The sequence below is a fragment of the Eublepharis macularius genome, chromosome 6 (assembly GCF_028583425.1).
Source record: "Eublepharis macularius isolate TG4126 chromosome 6, MPM_Emac_v1.0, whole genome shotgun sequence".
Lineage (NCBI taxonomy): Eukaryota > Metazoa > Chordata > Lepidosauria > Squamata > Eublepharidae > Eublepharis > Eublepharis macularius.
Window position 1 is genome coordinate 77,836,657 of NC_072795.1, and position 20,815 is coordinate 77,857,471.

At 40.7% G+C, this 20,815-nt stretch overlaps 1 protein-coding gene across 1 annotated transcript in view; it reads left to right on the plus strand.

Moving 5' to 3' along the window:
• Positions 1 to 10: 10 nt before the first annotated feature.
• The window catches only part of NHLRC2 (NHL repeat containing 2), a 63,965-nt gene continuing 43,160 nt past the window's right edge, over positions 11 to 20,815 (plus strand). Inside the window, exons 1-2 of the mRNA XM_054983493.1 lie at positions 11 to 181; positions 4,103 to 4,255. Of these exons, the coding sequence (XP_054839468.1) occupies positions 16 to 181; positions 4,103 to 4,255 (319 nt within the window). The 5' untranslated portion in view covers positions 11 to 15. The remainder of the gene's footprint in view (positions 182 to 4,102; positions 4,256 to 20,815) is intronic.

Sequence of the window (20,815 nt, forward strand, 5' to 3'; positions counted from 1 at the left end):
AGCGAGGCAGACAATATGGCGGCGGGTGGCGGCTTGGCCGCTCTTTTGCCCGCACAGACACAGCTGGACTACGCGCTGGAGGATGCGCTGACGCTTCAGGAGAAGGAGAACTTGGTCTACCAGCACTTGCGAAAGTTGGATACGCGGGAGCAGGATCTGAAAGTCCCGGAGTTTGGAAAAGGTGAGCTGTGCTGCGGCCTGGAGGGGATGGAGGTAGGCGGAAGGGCTTCCTTTTCCCTTGTGTGCATCTTTAACATCATTCCGCTCGAGTTATTCGTTTCCTTTCTCTTCCCTCATTAGAGTTTCTCTCTTTCCTTTTATGGTCACAACAACCCTATGAAGTAGGTTAAGCTTGGGTTTGGACCACCGTTCACCAGAAAGCGTTATAATTTAGCCGTATTTGAAACCGGGGATCTCTAGCTTCAGTCCAGCCATGCTGTTTCCTTGAGTCCAACCACCTTTTTTGTACTCCCTGCCAATATAGTTGAGTTTTCTGTAAAAGACAACATTAGGCTGGTCTAACAATTAAGGTCATAGGTTCCGCGTCGAACTCACATTCTTCTCCAAGATCTTTGTTTGTGCGCTAATAAATTGTGTGAGTATGTGCACATTTACATTTCTTTGTCTTTTTTTTTTTGATAAACTGTAGTTAGTTCTTCTATAGGAACCAAAAGTTTGAACTTGAAAGCATTTTCTTTTTGCTTATGTGTGTACCTAGATGAACCAGAGATTCTCGTACCTTTTGAACTGTGGCTGCCTTGCTGTACTTCCTAACCAAGAGCTAAACAACTGTAATATGCAATGGGTGAGGGTTCAGAGAGCTGTGTATATGACACTCTTATGTGGGAGATCAATGGGATTGGGGGAAAAGAGATAGTAAAGGTTCTTTTTAGTGAACTTCCTCATGCTACTGTTTTCCTTCTCAAGCCCCATTTATGTTGCTCTTTCCTGCTCTGCCCCTGAAGTCTGATACATGTGCTACAGCTTAAGTACATTCTTTCTCAGCCCTGTCACCTAATATTTGGAACAGTCTCCTGGAGGAGATCTGGATTATATCATCACTTTAACATAGTTCCAAAGACATTGTAAACTGTCCTTGTTTAAAAAGGCTTTTGAGGGCAATTGAATAACTGACCTGATGTTTATGCAGTTGACTTTGTGTAGCAGAGATGGAGTTGGGCTGCTTTTTTTCCTATTTGTCTTTTATTTATGTTTTAGTATACATTTTCAATGTTTTGTGTTTGTGCAGTGTGATTCACAGTTGCATTTATAAGCCGCCGTTTGACTGGGAATGGTGTGGTATAAATACTTTAATAATAAATAAAAATACTTTGCATAAAAGAACAGCTGTGGATTGGTCAAAGTGTCTTCAGACTTTGCATTTTTTCTGCAGATGTCTAATGTTCCCTGCCATCAACAGTCTGCAACTCTTGGAGGAAAGCCACTGTCAGAAGTTGCCAGTTTTTCTACTAACATCTTAAGCACTGACAAATCCTATAAACTGTGTGTTCACACGCTAATGAAGTTGCTTTACTATTATCCTGCTTAATTTAGTATACAGTGCAATCCTAAACAGAGTTACACCCTTCTAAATCCTCTGAAGTCATTGGGCTTAATAGGGTGTAACTTTGTTTAGGATTGCACTGATTGAAAGGAGAAAAAACTTTTAAAAATTGTTTTGTATACCTTCAGGCTACTGTAATTTTATTAGATCAACTTAAAATAATTGTCAAAATTATTAAAGTAGAACAACTTTAGTATTTTTAATGTACATATGTCACTGAATAGCAGGGCTCAAATAATAGTAATAATAATAATAGTAATAATAATAGTAATAATAATAGTAACAATGGTAATTTCCCCTGTTACATGGTGTTTTCTAGGTTGAGACAGTTTTGGAAACTATTTCCCAGTAAGATACTCTTCATGATGGCAGAGGCTTCCTATGCTCTTTCAATAAGGGAGTTAATGTTTCTAGATCTGTATATATGCATATGATAAATGAAAAAGAAATGAAGCTTCTTGTGGAGATGGGCAGTTTTGAACTTGCTTTCTCACTTATCTGTATAGTTACAGTCTCCAGTTGTACAAGCAGAAACACATTTATTTGGGTCCTCAAATATTTGACTAGGTTTATATTAAAGAATTTTCTTTATCCACATTAAAATTGAACAATTTTATCCTTTATTGTCAAAATGGTTTGTGATCATGATTCTTGACATGTATTTGTGTTCTATATCTATGTTATTTATAGTCTGCTTTTCTCACTGAGACTCAAGGTGGATTACATAGTGTAAATCTATATGATCTACAGCTGGGGCATCCAATAAACAATGCAAAAGAGTCTGGATAAAAGAAAATTTGAAAACAAGCAGAAAACAGATAATGTTCTGGCTGACTCTGGTAATGCCTGATTCTGATATAGGCATGCACTTAAAAAGCCCCAGGCATCTAGTTAGCTTTTCTATATCAAGTCATTTAACTCCTGGCAAAAGGTATATCACAAATAAAATTTTGGGTTCGTTACTGGGTATAGTACACAAATAATACCGTCACAGAATCTCTGCCTCCATTTTAAACCTTTATCATTACAAATGGTTATTAAGCATTCTTACTATCCAGTCAATCAACAGAAAGTCATACCATCCATTATAATAGCTACATAAATCATTTAAGGAGACCAATTACATGAGTCCAAAAAAGTATCTTACCCAGAGATAAGAAAGTCACAGGCAAAGAGCCCCTTCTAAGAGGAAGCTCTTGATCGCTTTAGCCTGTTACGTTTATATGATCTCAAAATTTTATCTTAACAATAGCTGTGTCTTTCCCACTTAAAGGGGTCACATTCTTTTCTAACTACTTTCTTAGAACTTCAAACGCTAGACAAGGTTATCCATTTTTTAAACTTCTTAAAATACATAAAATAGTTGGTTCATTCTTGCTATCTCATATCTTAACAAAGGTTATGTAAAATGAGTGATTACAAGATTCTCATACATATGAATATCTTTTGGTCCTCAACTAATACATCTGTCTTTGTATTCTGTTTCTGACTTCTCACTATTTCTGCCATTCTCAGACACCCTCTGCACCTGGGTCTTTATACATTATATATATATTGATATGAGTTAGATGGCTCTTCTAATCTACACATGGTCATACAACGGTATTACTCCACTGTTTCATGCCCCTTTCCAGCATTGTTCTATTCTAGGCCTCTAGACTCCCTTTGTGGTCTGTCTGGTTATGAGGCCGGGCTAGCCCTGTTTCTGTGTGCAAAGGCATCTTGACTGACTTTCTTGGTCATATCCAGCAACTGTTCTCCTATAGTCCGAGTTACATCCATGATGATACTTACAGCATCAAATAGTGCACAGTAGATTAATCTACTGTCCCTGTCCTTTTACCAAAGCATCTTTCTGAACCATTTTGTTATGGTGCAGCCTTCCTACTTGCATAAAAAAACCTTCTTGAATAATTCAGTTTTGCGTAGTTTGCAGAAAGACAGGATTATGGGAGCATTCCTAATCTCATCAGGCAAACCATTCTACAAGGTGAGGGCATAAATATGTAGCCTTATCATGTATTGACTACCAGTACTTTGAGAGTGCCTCACAGGTTGCTAAAGCATTTAGTGCTTATAAAAAAATTATTTTCACATTTCAATGTAGCAAAGTCCTCATAGTCTGTAACAAAGGCCTCAATGCCAATCAAAGCCAAGCAGTAAAACAGGCTCCACAAACAGGATTCTGGTCTCTACATCCTTTGGTAACTCTAGGTATGCTGAAAAGCATGACCCTGTAAATTAACCAAAAGGAGAGGGGTCCTCAAAAACTGACTGCCTATGTTCCAGAAACACAGAGTAATAAGAGCAGATGAATGCAAATGAAGAAGGATGGGAGAAGGAAGGAGGGTCATATCAGCCTGCTCAGTGCCCATAAAATCCTGGTGAGGGAGATTTTGATTAGGAGGGATGATTTTTAATTATTCCCTCTGGTGATTCTTCGTGCGTCTCCCAGCTGGTCAGCTACTAATTCTGAGTTAGGTTTATTCCATGCACTTTCATTTCTTGAAAATTATTTATGTTACCTCTAACTTCCAGATCTGCAGTGGCTAAATACTGAAGGTCCCCTCTCTATGCATAAAGATTTTTGTGGAAAAGTGGTTGTGTTGGATTTCTTCACTTACTGCTGCATCAACTGTATTCACCTGCTGCCTGATCTCCATGAATTAGAACAGAAATACTCTGCTAAAGGTAAACTTGTTTGCTCAGAGAGTTACTTTGTCATTAAATGTTTTGCAAAGTTCCTGAATTTAAAACGTTAGACATCCAGATACTTGCATGCACTTCTAGAAAAGGTTATATTTAGCTGCAGGTATCTGTCTCTAGAGTGGGGCCCAAATTAGCAGTACAACTCAAGAGATCACTTGTATTAATATCAACATATGCACTTTGTGGCAATAAGAATTTCAGCCCTCCCCCCACCCCCAAAAAATTACAAGTTGTCCTGACACAGGCACTATATATATACTCTCTCTATATATTACAAACTTGTCTTTCAAAATAACCTGAAATCCAGTTTCTAGAGTTTTGGGAAATTATTTTTTAAAGGAATTTTTAAAAATGTGGGTCTGCTGCCACATTTGACCTAGATGAATTGAGCGTTCAATTTGTTATGCACAATAGATGAAGAAAAGGCTGGTATTTGGCAGTTCATACATAATTTATGATGTGCCTGTTGCCTGTACCATGGCATGTGGTATAATGAGAAACTTTTCAAGCTCTTGTAAAAGCATTAAAGTTTTTAAAAAGTTTTCAGATGCTGTGGACATGAGAAAAAGGTGTGAAACATTCACCTCTGATGATAGTATAGGCATTATCCAGTAGGAGTCTGTGATTCTCTTGTAGTCTCATTTCAAACAGCACTCATTGCTATGATGCGTAAAGTAGTCAAGGGAGATCCCAAACTACTAATACCTGAGTGCTGGTTAAATGTGACAGTACTGCAACATAAATATCTGGAATTCCTATAGCAATTGAGCGTACATGTGAAAAATAAATTGTCCTGAAGTGGTCTAATTTGGAGAGCAATGGTATGATAATTTTTGTTTTTTAAAAAAAGAAACCCCTCTACTTTTAAATAACCTCTCAAAGCACCTGTGAGAGTTCTTTAATGCAGATGTTGAAATTTTTAGCAATCTGTATAATGTTACAAATTCTGTAGAAATGTTAATTCTTAGTGTGTTTAATCTGTTTTACAGCCTGGTGTTGTATTTTTAGCTATCTTGAGACTAAGGAAATGAAAGATATAAATACATGTTTTAAATACATAAATAAACACAAAGTTTCTGCTTTTCCAAACGTGTCCCGATTTTCTAAAATACTTCATTCCCAATTCAAAGGCCAAATTCAAAAGAGGAACGATTTTTCCCTAGTTTGTTCCTGAGCAATTGAATGGCTTTCTCAATTTAAAAGTATTTTCTGGCAGAAGCTATTCAAGCCATGGAACTTGCCTTTCTTATTGCTGATCTGCTCCTACCCTACTGGAAAAGGTGGTTTCAAGCTAGATCTAGGTTGGTGAGAGAAGCAGTAGTTTTGGAGAATAAAACTGTGGGGCAGAGAGGGCTAGAAAAGTTGATTTAGCAGGAGAATATTGTTTGACAGGTAGCTTTTCAGAACAACAGGTGCAGTAGGAAAAAGAAGACTTGGTACCAGTAGTAGATTAATGGAGCACTCTGCGTATATCGGAGATAGTTAGAGTTGCTTGGTTTTAAAGGTATGTATTGATCCTTTCCTGAAATCTGGAGCTTTATTGTGCAGTCTTAAGCAGAAATAAACTCTTCTAAGCTCATTGACTTCAATGTATTGCACTGTTAAACACCTGCCAACATTGTTTCTTTTTTCCTAGCAGTTGCCCTATACAGTCCACAACGTCTGCTTTTCCTTTCCTAAGTGTCAATCCAGAGCTCTTCACTAACATTTCTTATGGTCTTCTGCTGTTGTTGCCTAAGTGCTTCCATCCCTGTGCCTAGCTAGCCCTCTGTTCCATCCTCTGACTCTTTCCCCAGTGTATGAATGGGAATGGGCTTCTCGGGGGCCCATTGTGACTGTTTTCTTCAATAGTGTGCATATAAAATCTCTCATTGCTGTACTGACTTGGACTCTATTTTAGCAGTGAAGGGTTAGATGGTGCAAGGTGCCACCTTGTCCAGCTGTTTGGGATACTTTTCAGTTTATTCAGTCTGAGGATATGGGCAGAGTCCTTGGAGCTAGAGGCCTACCATCTGCTTGTATGACCTTGCCCTTCCTGGCTGCTTAGATCTGCCAATGGGTGGCTAACTGGCTGTGTACAAGAGGTAGGTGGTGCCTCAGTGAGAGATAGAGTGGTTGCCCCAGCCTTGAAACAGGTGTTAGTGCATCCACTTATAAAGAAGCCTATCTTGGACCCAGGAGATCTCAATAACTATCAGTGATGGTTGTTGTGGGTTTTCCGGGCTGTATTGCCGTGGTCTCAACTATCAGTGAGTCTCAAATGCTCCATTCTTGAGCAAGGTGATTGAAAGGGTGGTGGCCGAGCAACTTCAGGCTTCCTGGATGAAGCGGATTGTTTAGATCCTTTCAGACCTGGTTATGGGACTAAAACAGCCTTGGTGCTGGGAGATGGACAGCAGAAATGCAGCACTATTGAGTCTCCTGGACCTCTCAGTGGCTGTCAATACCATTGATCATGGAATACTTCTGGACTGCCTTTCTGGGCTGGGACTGGGAGTCATTGTTTTGCGGTGGTTCTGGTCCTACCTGGAGGTTAGGTTTCAGAAGACTTGCTGGGAGATTATTGCTTAACCCCTTGGCTTCTGGTCTTTGGAGTCCTGCCAGGCTCCATTTTGTCCCCTATTCTTTTCAACCTCCATATGAAACTGCTGAGTGAGTTCATCTGGAGACTTGGACTGGATTATTACCAGTATGAGGATAATCTTGTCTCATGCTTCTGGCTAATCCCATAGAGACTAGAAACATGAACCAGTGCTGGGATGTTGGCAAATAAACTGAAGGTTAACATGTCATCCAATCTGGATAGGGTTGCACTCCCCTTGAAAGAACAGATCTGTAGTTTGGGGTGCTCTTGGACCCAGGCATATTACTGGATAAACAAGTGGCAGCTGTAACCAGGGGTGCCTTTACTAGCTTCAATTGGTTAGGCAGCTTTGGGCTTGCTGGGCAGTGCAAGTCCTGCTTTCAGCTAGATTAAATTACTGTAAAGCATTCTGTGTGGGCTGCCCTTGTAAAGTGTTCAGAAACTTCAATTACTACAGAATGCTGCCATCAAATTGTTATCTGGAGTGAGTCATAGGGACCATATCACTCCAGTCTTAACCCATCAACATTGATTCCCAGTCTGTTTCCAGCCACAGTTCAATGTACCTGGTCACTACAGTCATCTTCAGAGGCCCTGCTTCAGGTACACCCACTGTCTGAGTTTAGGTGGGTGGCAACCTGCAAGAGGGCTTTCTCTGTCATGGTAACAAAATGCTAGAATTCTCTCACCAGAGATACTTACCTGACCCCTTCTGTTGCCATCTTCCATCGGCAAGTGAAGACTTTTGTTCCCTCGGAGATCCTTCCTTCCTTTCCTGTGTCTTAATTGTTGTTTTTATGTTTCTGTTTGAGTATTTTAGCTTGATTTTAATATTTTAACAATGTGTTTTTCTTTGGTTTTAATGGTTTTTAAGATGTGTTTTTATTATGTATCTTTTTGATTTGTTAGCTGCCTTGGTGGCCCTGATTAATTAGAAACTACAAGTGCATATCAGTAGACAGGAGTAGTCACACACTTAGTGTGCCAGCATATTTTTTTTGTTTTTCTGCCATACATGTTTTATACCGTGCATATGCCCTTGAGTATATAGTTTTTTCTTATTAAAACGTCATGGTTATATTGCTGTGATACGAAATGCTTAAACACAAGAAGCTGTTGTGTGACATCATCAAGCTCATCCCATTTTATTTCACTAACACTTGTGCATCTGGAGTTTCATAGGTGTGTCTATGGAACAAAGTACAGTTTCTACTGGAGTTAATACCACATAGCATGTTTATCAGATACGTTCTTGTTCTTATCATTGGAAGTGCTATTTCTGCATACAGTGTGGCATCCAGAAGGTTATTTTAAGCTCTAATGCACATTCATTTCTTGTCATCAGTCTTGAAATGACCTGTTGGATTGTTTCTTGAGGAAGTGCTTTTCAACAGAAAAACTTAGAGTCAGTTTGCTGTTCTTGTCTAACACGGTACTGCAGTTCTCAATCCAACTACATTTTCACATAGTAGAATTTTACCTGAGAGAGTTCAGTGTTACTCACTTCACTGCACCTTTATAAGTCCTGTCTCTGAATGCATTGGGATGGTAAATAGGGATTGATTTGGTGTAACTTTGTTTTGCCCAGCTGGCAGAACACTGATGCCAGCCACCATCGAATTGGGCTGTATCAGGAGCCTGTTGTGGGGAGTGTGGAGCATAGTTTGATTCCTAAGTTTCTCAAGCCTTGGGCATACTCCCAACCCCGGCACAGTGGTATAGCAATGAAAACTTTGGTGTATCTTTACAGTATTCCACAGTGGTCAGTGCAAGTGTGTGTGTGTGGGGGGGGGGGGAATCAAGTTCTCTTTCCCCAGCTCTGGTGCAGCTTACTGCATACTTCTAGTCGAGAGCCAGCCATATTTTAAGTCTGCAGCCAATCACAGTTACCCAGATCATTATAGCCCAGCAGTGAACCCATAGTTCAGATGATAGGGCTACAGCATGGCACTATGTATCTCTGTCCTTATATTGAGCACCCCTTGAACACACGAAGGGGTCTTTGATGATGGGAACCCCACAGAAAGGCCACTCTGCATGAAAAGGAGCACTGAGTACAGAAGCCAGAACCTTGTACCATATGACTAACAGTTCTCTGATCAGAACCCTTTCAGGTATTCTGTCTCAGGACACACACTGTAGAAGCCTCCAAGGAATGTAAGGACAACAAATCACACACAGGTGAACAGAGGGGGGGTGACCAGCCCCAGGCTACTGCTGTTCATCCTTCCCTCTCCATATCTGCTTTGTTCCTCGCCCACCAACTGTTACCGAGCAGCCCCCCCCCTGCCCTGAGGCCAGCCATGAATTGTGTCTGAATTCTACACTAAAAGATTGCCTTGCACTGTGCCTCTAATACACATGTCAGTTTCATATCTGATGCTGCAATAGACTGTCAGTTTCCTGGACAATTGCTTTCAGGACCCTTGTGTGGCACAGCCCTGCTCAAGCTTATATTTGGACTTCCCTTTGTGATTTTACCCTGCTACCAACCACGGACTGTGTCTTAAACGCTGCTCCCTCGCCTGCCATGAGAGCTTGCCTCACCCTGGGCCCCAGCCACGCTGCTAGCAGCCAGGTGCCAGCCAGGGAGATCTTCAGCGAGCCTGACCCGGCGCCCCTGGCCAGCTCCTGCCGGGAGCCTCCCGCGGGCTGGTTACCAATCTCGCCCTCGCTACCGGGAAGCCTGCTAGTAAGCCCTTGCCGTGCCCAACCAGCAATCATGTCTCCAGGCAGCCAGGAGACCCAGAGGAATTGCCTGCTTTGGGAAGCCATTTCGAAGAAGCGAGCTGACCACGTACACAGCAAGAGAATTCCGCTCTCCTCTGCATATCTTGACACCTATCCAGAATGGAGATTGAGCACCGGTCAGCCAGAGAAATCAACAAGCGCACATCAAAGCAACCTCTGCACTCCGGACTTGATGGCACCAGGATGAGCCAGGTGCCAGCCAGGGAGATCTTCAGCGAGCCTGACCGCTGATGAGTGCTGTTAATGTGCAAACTGCCCGGATCCCCTTCCTTCCTCTGTCCCCTCTCCCAAAAGGTGTCATAATAACAGTCAGACTGGGCTCCCTGGTGTGGGCTTTCGGGGACCACAGTTCTCTTTGTCAGATGCAGCTGGCAGGGAGAGCTGTGGTCATCGAAGGCTTATACTACATAGGAATTGGATACTTTTACTGCTACAAACTAATACGGCAAACTGACTGCACACCAAAAGGAGATGTTTACATTTCCAAGCAAAGGAATGTTTTGACTGCCTCCACGCTAATTGCATTCTGTCTCCTTGTGATATATGTCCCCTTCTTTCTCCCCTCTCTCCCCTCCTCTTCTGTATTTGACCAGTTCGGATCATGCATCTGACGAAGAGAACTTGATTCTCGAAAGCTTATGCTACAATAAAATTGGTTAGTCTTAAAGGTGCTACTGGACTCTTTTTGATTTTGCTACTACAGACTAACATGGCTAACTCCTCTGGATCTAAAATCAACTTAAGGATCAGACTGGACCACACTGAATGGATTTCCTGCTCTTCAAGACCTTGTTACCTCTTTTGGACTTCTCTTGAATTGGTGCACAGTTCTAGTTAATAGTAATAATAATAATAATAATAACATTTGATTTATATACCGCCCTTCAGGATGACTTAACACCCACTCAGAGTGGTTTACAAAGTATGTCATTATTATCCCCATAACAAAACACCCTGTGAAGTGGGTGGGGCTGAGAGAGCTAGAAGCTGTGACTGACCCAAGGTCACCCAGCTGGCTTCAAGTGAAGGAGTGAGGAATCAAACCCGGTTCTCCAGATTAGAGTCCTGCACTCTTAACCACTACACCAAACTGGCTTTCCAGTTCAGCTCGGTCTGAGTCTCTGTGCCTTCTTCCATGACTGCCCAGATGCAGAAATGGACAGTCCCCCAAGGGGTTCAGCCCACCATATGACAACCCTCAGTGTGGGATGTGGGGGAGCTGCATACTCGCAAGAACATCTTGTGCAGACCTTGGGAGTTCAGTTGCTCTTTGCTATAACTGCAGAATGTTACTCATCACTGTCTGTGTTTCTTTGGACGGACAGCTGTCCCAATGGAGAAAGGCCAGGATGGACCCATTCATACTGTAGTGCCAACCATTTGTCAAGCCTACAACAAAACCAGCAACTGCAATGATCATTGTGATTCCAGCTGCCTTGCTGTGGAGTTTCAGCCTCTCTTGTTCTAGCTTAGCTTCTGCACCATAGTTGTCCCCATCATGGGCATGCAGTGATGGGGACAGCTCTTCCTGTGGTCTTTCAGTCTGTGAGTGCAACTTGCAAAACACAGGAGCCTTGGAACAAGAGAGCTGGCAGCCCCATTAATTTGCCTTTCCATTACTATGCCTGATGCTGTTTGGTAAATGTTTGATAAATGTACAGCTGTGTCTTTGTTTAAATTGGGTTTGATAGATAGGATTAGGGTTCCCATCCCCTGTTCGACACCAACCTCAGCAGTGTTCAGCATGCAGCCCACACTTGGACAGGACTGAGGGATTATCCAATGTGTGCACAAGTATGCTCTTGGAAGGGAGGGTTCCATAGGTTATACTCTTCTCTGATGACAATTGCTGTCTGAAATGCCAGGCAGTGTGCATCACAGGAGAATACAAAGATAGGCAGTGCAACTTTGGATACACTATGCCTGTGCCTCCCAACCATGCTGTGCTTGTCTTCCCACTGCTCTGTCCTCCGTGCTCTGGTTTATATTCTTTCTCTCTTTTAAAATCTTGCAGATTGCATGTATATACCCATTACATGTATATTGAAATGTCATATTGATTGTACTGACTGCCACCATTTAATCTGCCTTGAGTCTTAGTGAGAAAGGCAGACTATGGATGATGCAACAAACAAACAAACAAATGATGTGGCTGGTATTGGTACCAGGGCAACTAGGGGGGTCCTAATACCCTACGCTGTGTCTTGCTACTATATGCCCATTTGTGTCATTGGTTAGGGGACTTCTCCTCAAGTATGTAAGTGGCAGGTATTAGGGCTTTTCTTTCTGTATTATTGCTGATTTGCTGGTTGTTAGCTAAAATAAGAGCTTTGCTGTCCTTCCAGCATTCTCCTTAGCAGAATATTAAGCCTTGGCACATAATTGACATATGAGTCTTTTCCTCTAGTGAGCTATTGGGGTATTGACAGTACTACCTTTTGTAAATGTACAGTTGTGTGTTCTCTTGTTGTAGTTCCAGTGTCTGCATTCCCCTTTCTTAGCAAAAGGCTCCCTAGCCTCACCTGCCTCAAGACTTGAATCTTGTGTGGAGGAGGTTTTAGGTGTTCTATTGGCGATGTCTGTGCTGAGTGAGCTAATGAAGCATGTGGATGCTTTGGCTAAAATGGTCATGTTTCCTTCTGTGTATGTGTATGCCTGACAAAAAAGAGGGCTTAGTTGCTGAAAGTTACTCAAACCCACTTCTGCAGAACTCCCTGGAGTATATTCATTCCGGACTCTTGCTAGCCATCCCACAGTGCTCCTTCTAGTATATGGTGTTTGTTACCTTTCCCCCTCTCCATGTTCTGCTTGTGGGTGGTAGTGGTGGCAACCTGACATCAAAGGAGCATGGCTGTGTCAGCATATGTCAGTTGGCTGTCACTATCTTTGTGTCATGGGGGCTGTGGCAGTGTACCACTCCATGAGTGGTGGCTTGCAGCAGTGTTGCTGTAGACTCCTACTCAGTTGTTATGCCGTCTGCACCTTTTGGAGGATTATTTATGTTACACTTTTTCCCTCTGCAAAGCAGGCATAGGGTACAAACTAGTGGTGCTGGCAGTGCCCCAGTGAAATGAATCTTAGAATTGAGCTCTTAGTCACTTTTGTTAAAGTCCCCAAATCTGGTTTGCTTTTTATTTTATTAATGTTATGATCTTAACCACATTTGCTTGGAAATAAGTAATCTAAATAGAAGTGCTTGTTGGTGAGTGTTTCCACAGTGACCGTGATAGAGTGTAGAGAAGAGTCATACATCTGGAAACATAGCAGGCACACTCATAAGAACCACTGTTGGCTATAGTGTGTGGGCATGTTTTATTGTGTGCTTTGGGACACAAATATCCTCTCCATATGATACAGGATTAATGCTTGCACATCAAAGAAGCCAATCTTTCCAGTTTGAAGTAGTTCTAAATATAATTCTATCCATCTGGTAGAGATTTTGTGACTTGATTCCATAAGATCATTGTTCTGTTTCAAGAATTATATTTTGTTACCTTTCTTCTGTAGTTTTTATGTACATCTTCTTTTCTCTAATTTCTTACACCCTCATTCTATGCTTGTGTACTGAGGATTAAGTATCACTGACTTCTGTATGTACAGGACTGCAACTTTTTCGTATTTAAAGCTAAAGCACCTCAGGATATCTCCCATTTCCTGTGCAATGTAGCGGAGTCTCCATTTTGTAGTGGAGTCACATGGCTGAGATAGTAGAACAAGAAGGAATGAGTGAGGATTGGTGCTGACACCAGAGATCTCTTAAGTGTGCAACTCATCCTTGGTATCTAAATACGTAACACGAAAGAGGAACAGAACATAGAATGGCCATTTGAGCATCAGTCCTGAAGTCTTCTGCATGTCTTTGATGACTGACCATGGGGTGTGAAGTGCAAATGCTGTTATTCTCCCCTCCCTCTTTTTAAAACTCTGAAGCCAGGTATGGATGAAAGAATAATGGGATGCTTTAGTGTGGAAATGTTCTCTCATCTCCTCCTACAGTCCTTAAATGTATCTAGCAGTCCCATAGTAAAATGGGTGTCATTGAAATCCATCACTAATAAAATGAAAAGCTTCTCTTCCAGATGGTAAGAAATAAAATACAAATCAATATAAAATGTTTTTAAGCTAGTGTGTGGGAAGTGATCATGAAATCAAATATTTATCACCTTATGCAATTCTTTGAATATAGGATTGTGTCTGTTAACAGCAGAATGCTAGGATCTTATTTATGGCAGTGTTCTATCAACAATGTCAGTGCGGGGGCGGGGCGTCGTGAGCGTGCATGCCAGACGCGTGAAGTTCAGGCTCTGGACTCAAACTCCCTCCTGACTGATTTAATCAGCTTTTAACCCGAGCTCTTCATAACAAATCATGGGCAAAACAGGAGGTAATAAAAATAAGACTTCAGAATTGACCGTACAAACGGTTAAAACCTTTTTCTCACCATCTGAATCAAAGAACGGGGCTGAGATGGAGCTGCATGCTGCAACCAAGATGGCTGCTGCCCCTGCCAGTCAGAAGGCAGATTACAAAGAAATCCAGGTACTGGAAGCTCATATTAATCTTAAACTAGATCAACTTGAGGAGAAATTTGCTAATCGGATGGAAAAGTTGCTTAAGCCTATGAATGAGCAGCTAACCCTCATTAATGAAACTCTTCAGCAAGTTACTAAAACAGCTGACTCAGCGTTAGACCTCAGTCTGTCTTTGCAAAAAGACGAGCGCATAATGCAAGCAAATGAATACTGGCTGAAAAATAAAATCATGGATCTAGAGAATAAAATAAAATACAATAATTTGAAATTCCGCGGATTTACAGAGTCAGACGAAGGCACAGCAGATTTAACTGCGTTCCTATCAGGCTGGCTTGCTCATGAGCTGCAGTTGGAGAAGGGGGTGGCACCAACCATATTGTCTGCTTACAGGCTGGGTTCCCCTCGAAATCTGAGAGCAAATGCTAACAGAGACATTGTTGTCCGCTTTTTGGATTCCCGTACCAAAGAAAAAATCATTCAAGAAGCAAGGAAAAGAGGCACGTTTTCTTTTCAAGGGAAAAAAATACAAGTCTTCCAGGACCTGTCGAATGAAACGCTGCTGCATAGGAAAGAGCTTAAGCCTGTCACCTCAACGCTAACTAAAGCAAATATCAGATACAAGTGGGTGTCATCGACTAAGCTACAGGTTGCACATCAAGGCAGAGTTCTTCATGCAGTGGATATAGTCTCTGGCCTGAAACTTCTCACCGATTTGAACTTGCCAACCCAAGACTTGATCGTCAACCCAGCAGAAAACATCTCGGCTCAAAACCTTCCCACTCAAGAGAGATGGATCACAATCCCCACGAAATCATCTTCTTGAGCTAGAGATTGTTCACCAATGTCTCCTGTTTGACTCGGCTTTTGATGCGAAGAGCTTGCAAGGAATAAGGGGGGTGGGGGAGGGGGGGAAGGAAAAGAGGGGGGAAATTTTGGCTTGTTTCTTTTTTGTCTGAGAACTGACTGTTCTCTTCTGTCGCTACCCTTATCTTTTTTCTTTCTTTCTCTCGCTGCCCTTCACCCTTTCATCTCCAGCTATTTCATCTTTTTCTTGCCAATCTGTGGTCGGGGGGGGGGGAGTGGGAGTTACCTGTTTTTCATTCTAGTTCCCAAATTTCTTAGGGACCTCCAGATATAGGGAGGTAAAGATTTCTTTCCTCCCTATTAGTAGTACAGGAAATTTCTTTCTGTGCTTCTGGAGGGGTTAGCTCTTTGGTTTCAAGGAGCTATAGTTTAGGTTAGTTATGTCTAAGTTGTTACTGGTTGGGGGGTGTTTTGGGTTAGTTGGTACTGTTAATGTTTTCCCCTGGAAGGTCTGGTCATTCTTAGCTTCCTATGGTAAGCCGTGCAAGGTAAAGGAAGAAGCAATTCTTCATTCTAGAGCTGTATTTCTTTTGTCTGAGTTTATTACTTCTACTCTGCATCAGCTTAGCCTCTTCACAATGTTAGATCATGACAGGGAAAATTAAAATTGTTATTTTCAACTGCAGAGGCTTAAATAACCCCATTAAGCTCAAACGTGTTTCCACAGCTTTAGCACAGCAGAATGCAGATATATTATTTTTACAGGAGACCCATTATAAAAAGGAAATGCCTCAGATACTGAAATCTAATAGATTTAATTTGCAGTTCCAAGCTCCTGGCTCCTCAAACGCAAGGGGGGTTGCAATTGTATTTTCGAAAAATATCAAATTTCAATGGGTAGACTCTGAAGTGGACCCTAGAGGAAGGTTCATATTTATCAAAGGGAACCTGGAGGGGACAAGGGTAACCCTAGCGTCGATTTATGCGCCTAATGATAAGCAACTTGATTTTTTGCATGAAACCTTTTCCAACCTATGTATGTTTGCTGAAGGTGAGATTCTGATTGGGGGGGACTTTAATTGTATAGCTGATTTAAATCTGGATCGGTCCCAGAGGGATGGGAGACGTTGCAAGAAAATACCACGTCAACTGAAACTACAAATGTTGTTCGATAAATTTGCTTTTAAGGATGTCTGGCGAGCTCACCATGGAGTAGAGAAAGATTTCACTTATTTTTCAGCCCGGCATCAAGTTCATACCAGAATCGATTTTATTCTGGCCTCCAGTAAACTTTATCAAAATTTAATTTCTTCTAATATTGGGAGTAAAATCTGGTCAGATCATGCCTGGGTGGAAAGTCACTTGAATTTAGATGATAAAATAAAACAAGAAACTCATTGGCTATTAAATAAATCTCTTTTATTAAACCCATCTATACATAAAGAAATAGAGAAAGTACTTGAAAATTATTTTAAAGAGAACGTTGCAGGGGAGGTCTCCCAGGCAACAATTTGGGATGCTATGAAGGCAGTGGTCAGAGGGAAAATCATCTCAGTAGCTTCCTTCTACAAGAAAGAAAGAGAGAAATTCAGATTGGACATTTTAAGCAAAATCCAAGCACTAGAAATTAAGCATAAAAAATTTAATTATAAAAAGGTTTACAAACAACTTCTGCTTGAAAGAAAGAAGTTGGAATCTCTAGAGTCCTCTAAAATCAAGAAGAACTTACTTTTCTTAAAACAGAAATTTTGGCACAGAGGTCCTGGAACACTTTGCTTGCTTGCTTGGAAAGTGAAAAAAAAGATCTCAGCCCACCAAATTAATCTGATTAAAAAGGCAATAAGGATTATACTTCCAATAACAGGGAAATGTTGGAAGTATTTTACAACTTCTACTCTAAGCTCTATAGAACCACAAACCCATTTATATCTGATATTGACAACTTCTTAGCATCCTGCACCTCCCTAAAAAGTCTTACGCCAGCGCATAGGGAATTCTTGGAGTCGCCCATTTCTCCAAGAAATCACAGAGATTATCAAGAAGCTTAAACTTAACAAAACTCTCGGCAGGGACGGTTTTCCTGCCGAATTTTATAAAAGCTTCACACATAGCTTAGCAGAACCACTCAGGCTGACTTGCAATGCAATTCTTACCCAGGGCATCTTCCCTCAGTCATGGAATGAAGCCTCGGTCATTGTGATCCCCAAAAAAGGTAAAGATGTCACCCTCCCATCATCTTTTTTTTTTTTATTGAATATTTTTGTGCATTTCCTTCGAAACATCCTTATTCCCGTACATATATACCCATTGCCCAACCCCTCCCCATAAGTTCATATACAGTTTCTATATCTTCGGCAGAAGTCCCTTTTAAGAATCATTCTTCTATTTATCTTGTTTCTTCACAAGAGGAGTAAGTCTCTGAGTCCTCTCCTTCCTCTATTCCTCCTTGATTCTCCTTCCTCTTCCTCCTCACTTAATTCATTGCCGAAGATATTGTATCCTATAGCCGGGGAGGGTTGAGAGTTTTAGTGTATTTTGGATGACTATTTCCCATTCAAGTTATTCATCTGTATTTCCATACCCTTATCCCTCCCGCCCTCCCTTTAGCTACTCATCCTTTCTAGCCAGGGGCACAAGCTTAGGAGCTTCCACCGAACGTCCCGTTGTTGACCCTCCATGACCCATTTTAAATATAAATGCCATTTTTCCTTAATCTTTCCTATTCTTAATTCCCATGACTCATCCTGATTAATTATGGCTATAATGTCTGATTGAATGTATTCAAATAAATAACCCTGCCAGTTTAGTTCCGTCCACTTAGTTTTGTCTTTCCAACCAAATGCTATTAGTGCTTTACCGGCTAGCACCATTGCTTTAAATAAGTCCTGTTCTTCTTTTCTGATATCTTTATGACCTAAAGTACTACCTAACATCAATTCTGGGTCTATCTTTGGTCTTATTGCGAAGAACTTATAAAGTTGCTCTGTTACCTTCTCCCAAAAAGCTTTAACTTCTGCACACTCCCACCACATATGGGAGTACCATCCTTTCCCGTTTCTGCAGTGCCAACAGTTTGAACTTAGTCTTGAGAACATATTAGCTAATATAGCCGGGGTTCTATACCACTTCGTGTAGAATTTCAATTCCAGCTCTCTGAATTTATGCACTTTTATCTCCTGTATACCTTTTATAATTCTGTCAACCCTTCTATCCGCTAGACTAATTTCTACGCTCCACTTCCCCTGAAGGAGGGTTCTTGTCCGATCTTTATCAGACATCATCCTTCTATATATCTTGCCTGCTAATCCTCTTTTTGTGTTTATCATCACCTTTAATAACTCCTCCATTGGTTCCCCCGCCGTCAGAGTCCTATTTTCGATTATCTTTTTAAGTCTATTATGTAAACCTATTAGCTTCAACCAATATTGCCTTCCTATTTCATCATGTAATGTTTGTAATGGTTTAAGTGACTGCCCACATAGTATATCTTGCAATCTAGTGTACCCTTTCTGTTTAAGTAATCTCCACCACTTCTCATCTTCCTCCTCCTCATCCAATGCCTCTAATAATACTTGTTTAGATACTCCCTTTAACCATTTCGGTTGCCATTTCCTCCAAATCATTAATGCTGTTTTTCTCGGTCCCGGTTCTAACATACTGTATTTAAACTTTCCTCCTGTAAATACTCCAAATCTTCCAACCCCTTTATTTGCCTCATTCTCGATTCTAACCCATTTTTGTTCACTTCTCTCCCCTATTTCCATTAATGTTTTTATTTGAAATGCTTCATAATAATTTCCCAGTTCTGGGACACCCCATCCCATGTCAGATCTATGAGCATATACGAAATATCTAGAAACCCTACTTTTTTTACTGCCAAAGACCCATTCTTTTATTCTCGCATTCCAACTGTTAATTTTTTGTCTATTGATTTCTAAAGGTATCGTTTGAAACAAATATAATAACTTTGGGGTCCAGAACATTTTCACTATATTAATCCTAGCTGTTATGCTTAATGTCTTCTTGCCCCACCTCCTCATTTCTTTCAATATTGTGTTCCACGTCCGATTATAATTCCTCTCTACCATCTTATTAACATTTTTAACTATATCTATCCCTAAATATCTGAATTTCTTGACCCCTAAACCTATTCCTGTCCATTTATGTATCGCTTTCCTTTCTTCCATCCTCACATTAATATACATTATCTCTGATTTTGCCATATTAACTTTTAATCCTGAGTTTAACTCAAAGTCTTCTAATATAATTTTTGTCTCTTTGACTCCTTCTTTCGGATTAGATATAACTATGATCAGGTCATCTGCAAATAAGTTTAATTTAATTTCTTCCTTGCCTATTTGACATCCCTCTATCCTCCCAGAGTTCCTAATGCGTTGAGCTAGTTGTTCTATAGCCATTATGAAGAGGAACGGGGAAAGCGGACATCCTTGCCTAACTCCTCTCTGAATTGAGAATTGTGAGGTATGTTCCCCATTGAGTCTAACTACCGCTGTGCCTTCTCTATATATTTCCTGGAATACTTGTATAATTGATTGACTAATTCCATATTTGGCCATAACTGTCCATAAAAATTGATATGACAGTGTATCAAAAGCTTTATAAACATCTAATTTTAATAAAGCCAGTTTCCTAAATTTACTATGACACAAGACATTGATTAAATTTCTTATTGGGTGTGCAATGTTTCTACCCTCCATAAAACCGTATTGATCCTCTTTTATCACTTTCCGAATAATATTCTTAAGTCTATTTGCCAATATTTTGGCAAAGAGTTTATAATCCTGATTCAGCAGGCTAATCGGTCTATATGAACCCACTTCTTGGGGGTCTCTCTTAGGTTTCAAAATCACCGTTATTTCTGCTTTCCTCCAGGTATCCGGGGCCTTTCCTCCTTTTAGTATATTATTAAATACTTCTTGTAATTCAGGGATCAATACCTCTTTCATTTCCTTATAAAATTCAGCTGAAAAACCATCTAACCCTGGAGATCTACCTGTCTTTAAGCTACCTATCGCCTGCTCAATCTCTTGACACTTTACATCCTCCTCAAGCCTCCTTCGTGAATTAAGTGTATTTCTCTGGTATTCGTTTTTTACCATAACCTGCTTTTTCCATAATGCCATGGAGTCAAGAACATCCAGTTTTTTCCGCAGTTCCCTAATTAATTTATGTCTATTGGGGCAAAATTTCTTTATTTGGTCCTCTTGCAACTTACTTAATTCCTGTAGTTTCCCTTCCCTATCGGCATGCCATTTTTTCCTTATCTCCTTTTCTTTCATAATACATTGCCCTCTAATTACCGCCTTAGCCGCATCCCATAGTGTATTTGTCTCCACTGTTCCTCTGTTCTCTTTGAAGTATAGCTTTATTTGATCCGTAATATATCGCTTGTCCTCCTCCCTAGCCATAATCATGTTGTTGTATCTCCATGGTCTTCTAACTTGTTTATGCATTAGTATTATTTCTACACTTACCGGGGCGTGGTCTGAAATCCATGTTGGATGGGTGGTTACTCTTTTTACCTCCCAGGTACTCATTCTATTTATAAGTACATAGTCTAAACATGAGGTGGTTTTATGTCTACTTGAAAAATATGTGGGTTTGGGCACTAGGTTAAGAACTTTGTGTACTTCAGTCAGATCCCATTGTTTCCAATTAATTATGTTATCTTTATTAAAATCCTTATTTAAATCTCCTGCCAAAATTACCTCTCCTTCAGAGAAGCTACGCGCTTTTTTTAATACCTTTAATAAAAAGGTTTTCTGTCCCATATTTGGAGCATATATGTTTATCAATGTTGTTAATCTATTTTCAACCAGGCATTTAACCATTATGAACCTCCCTTCAGCA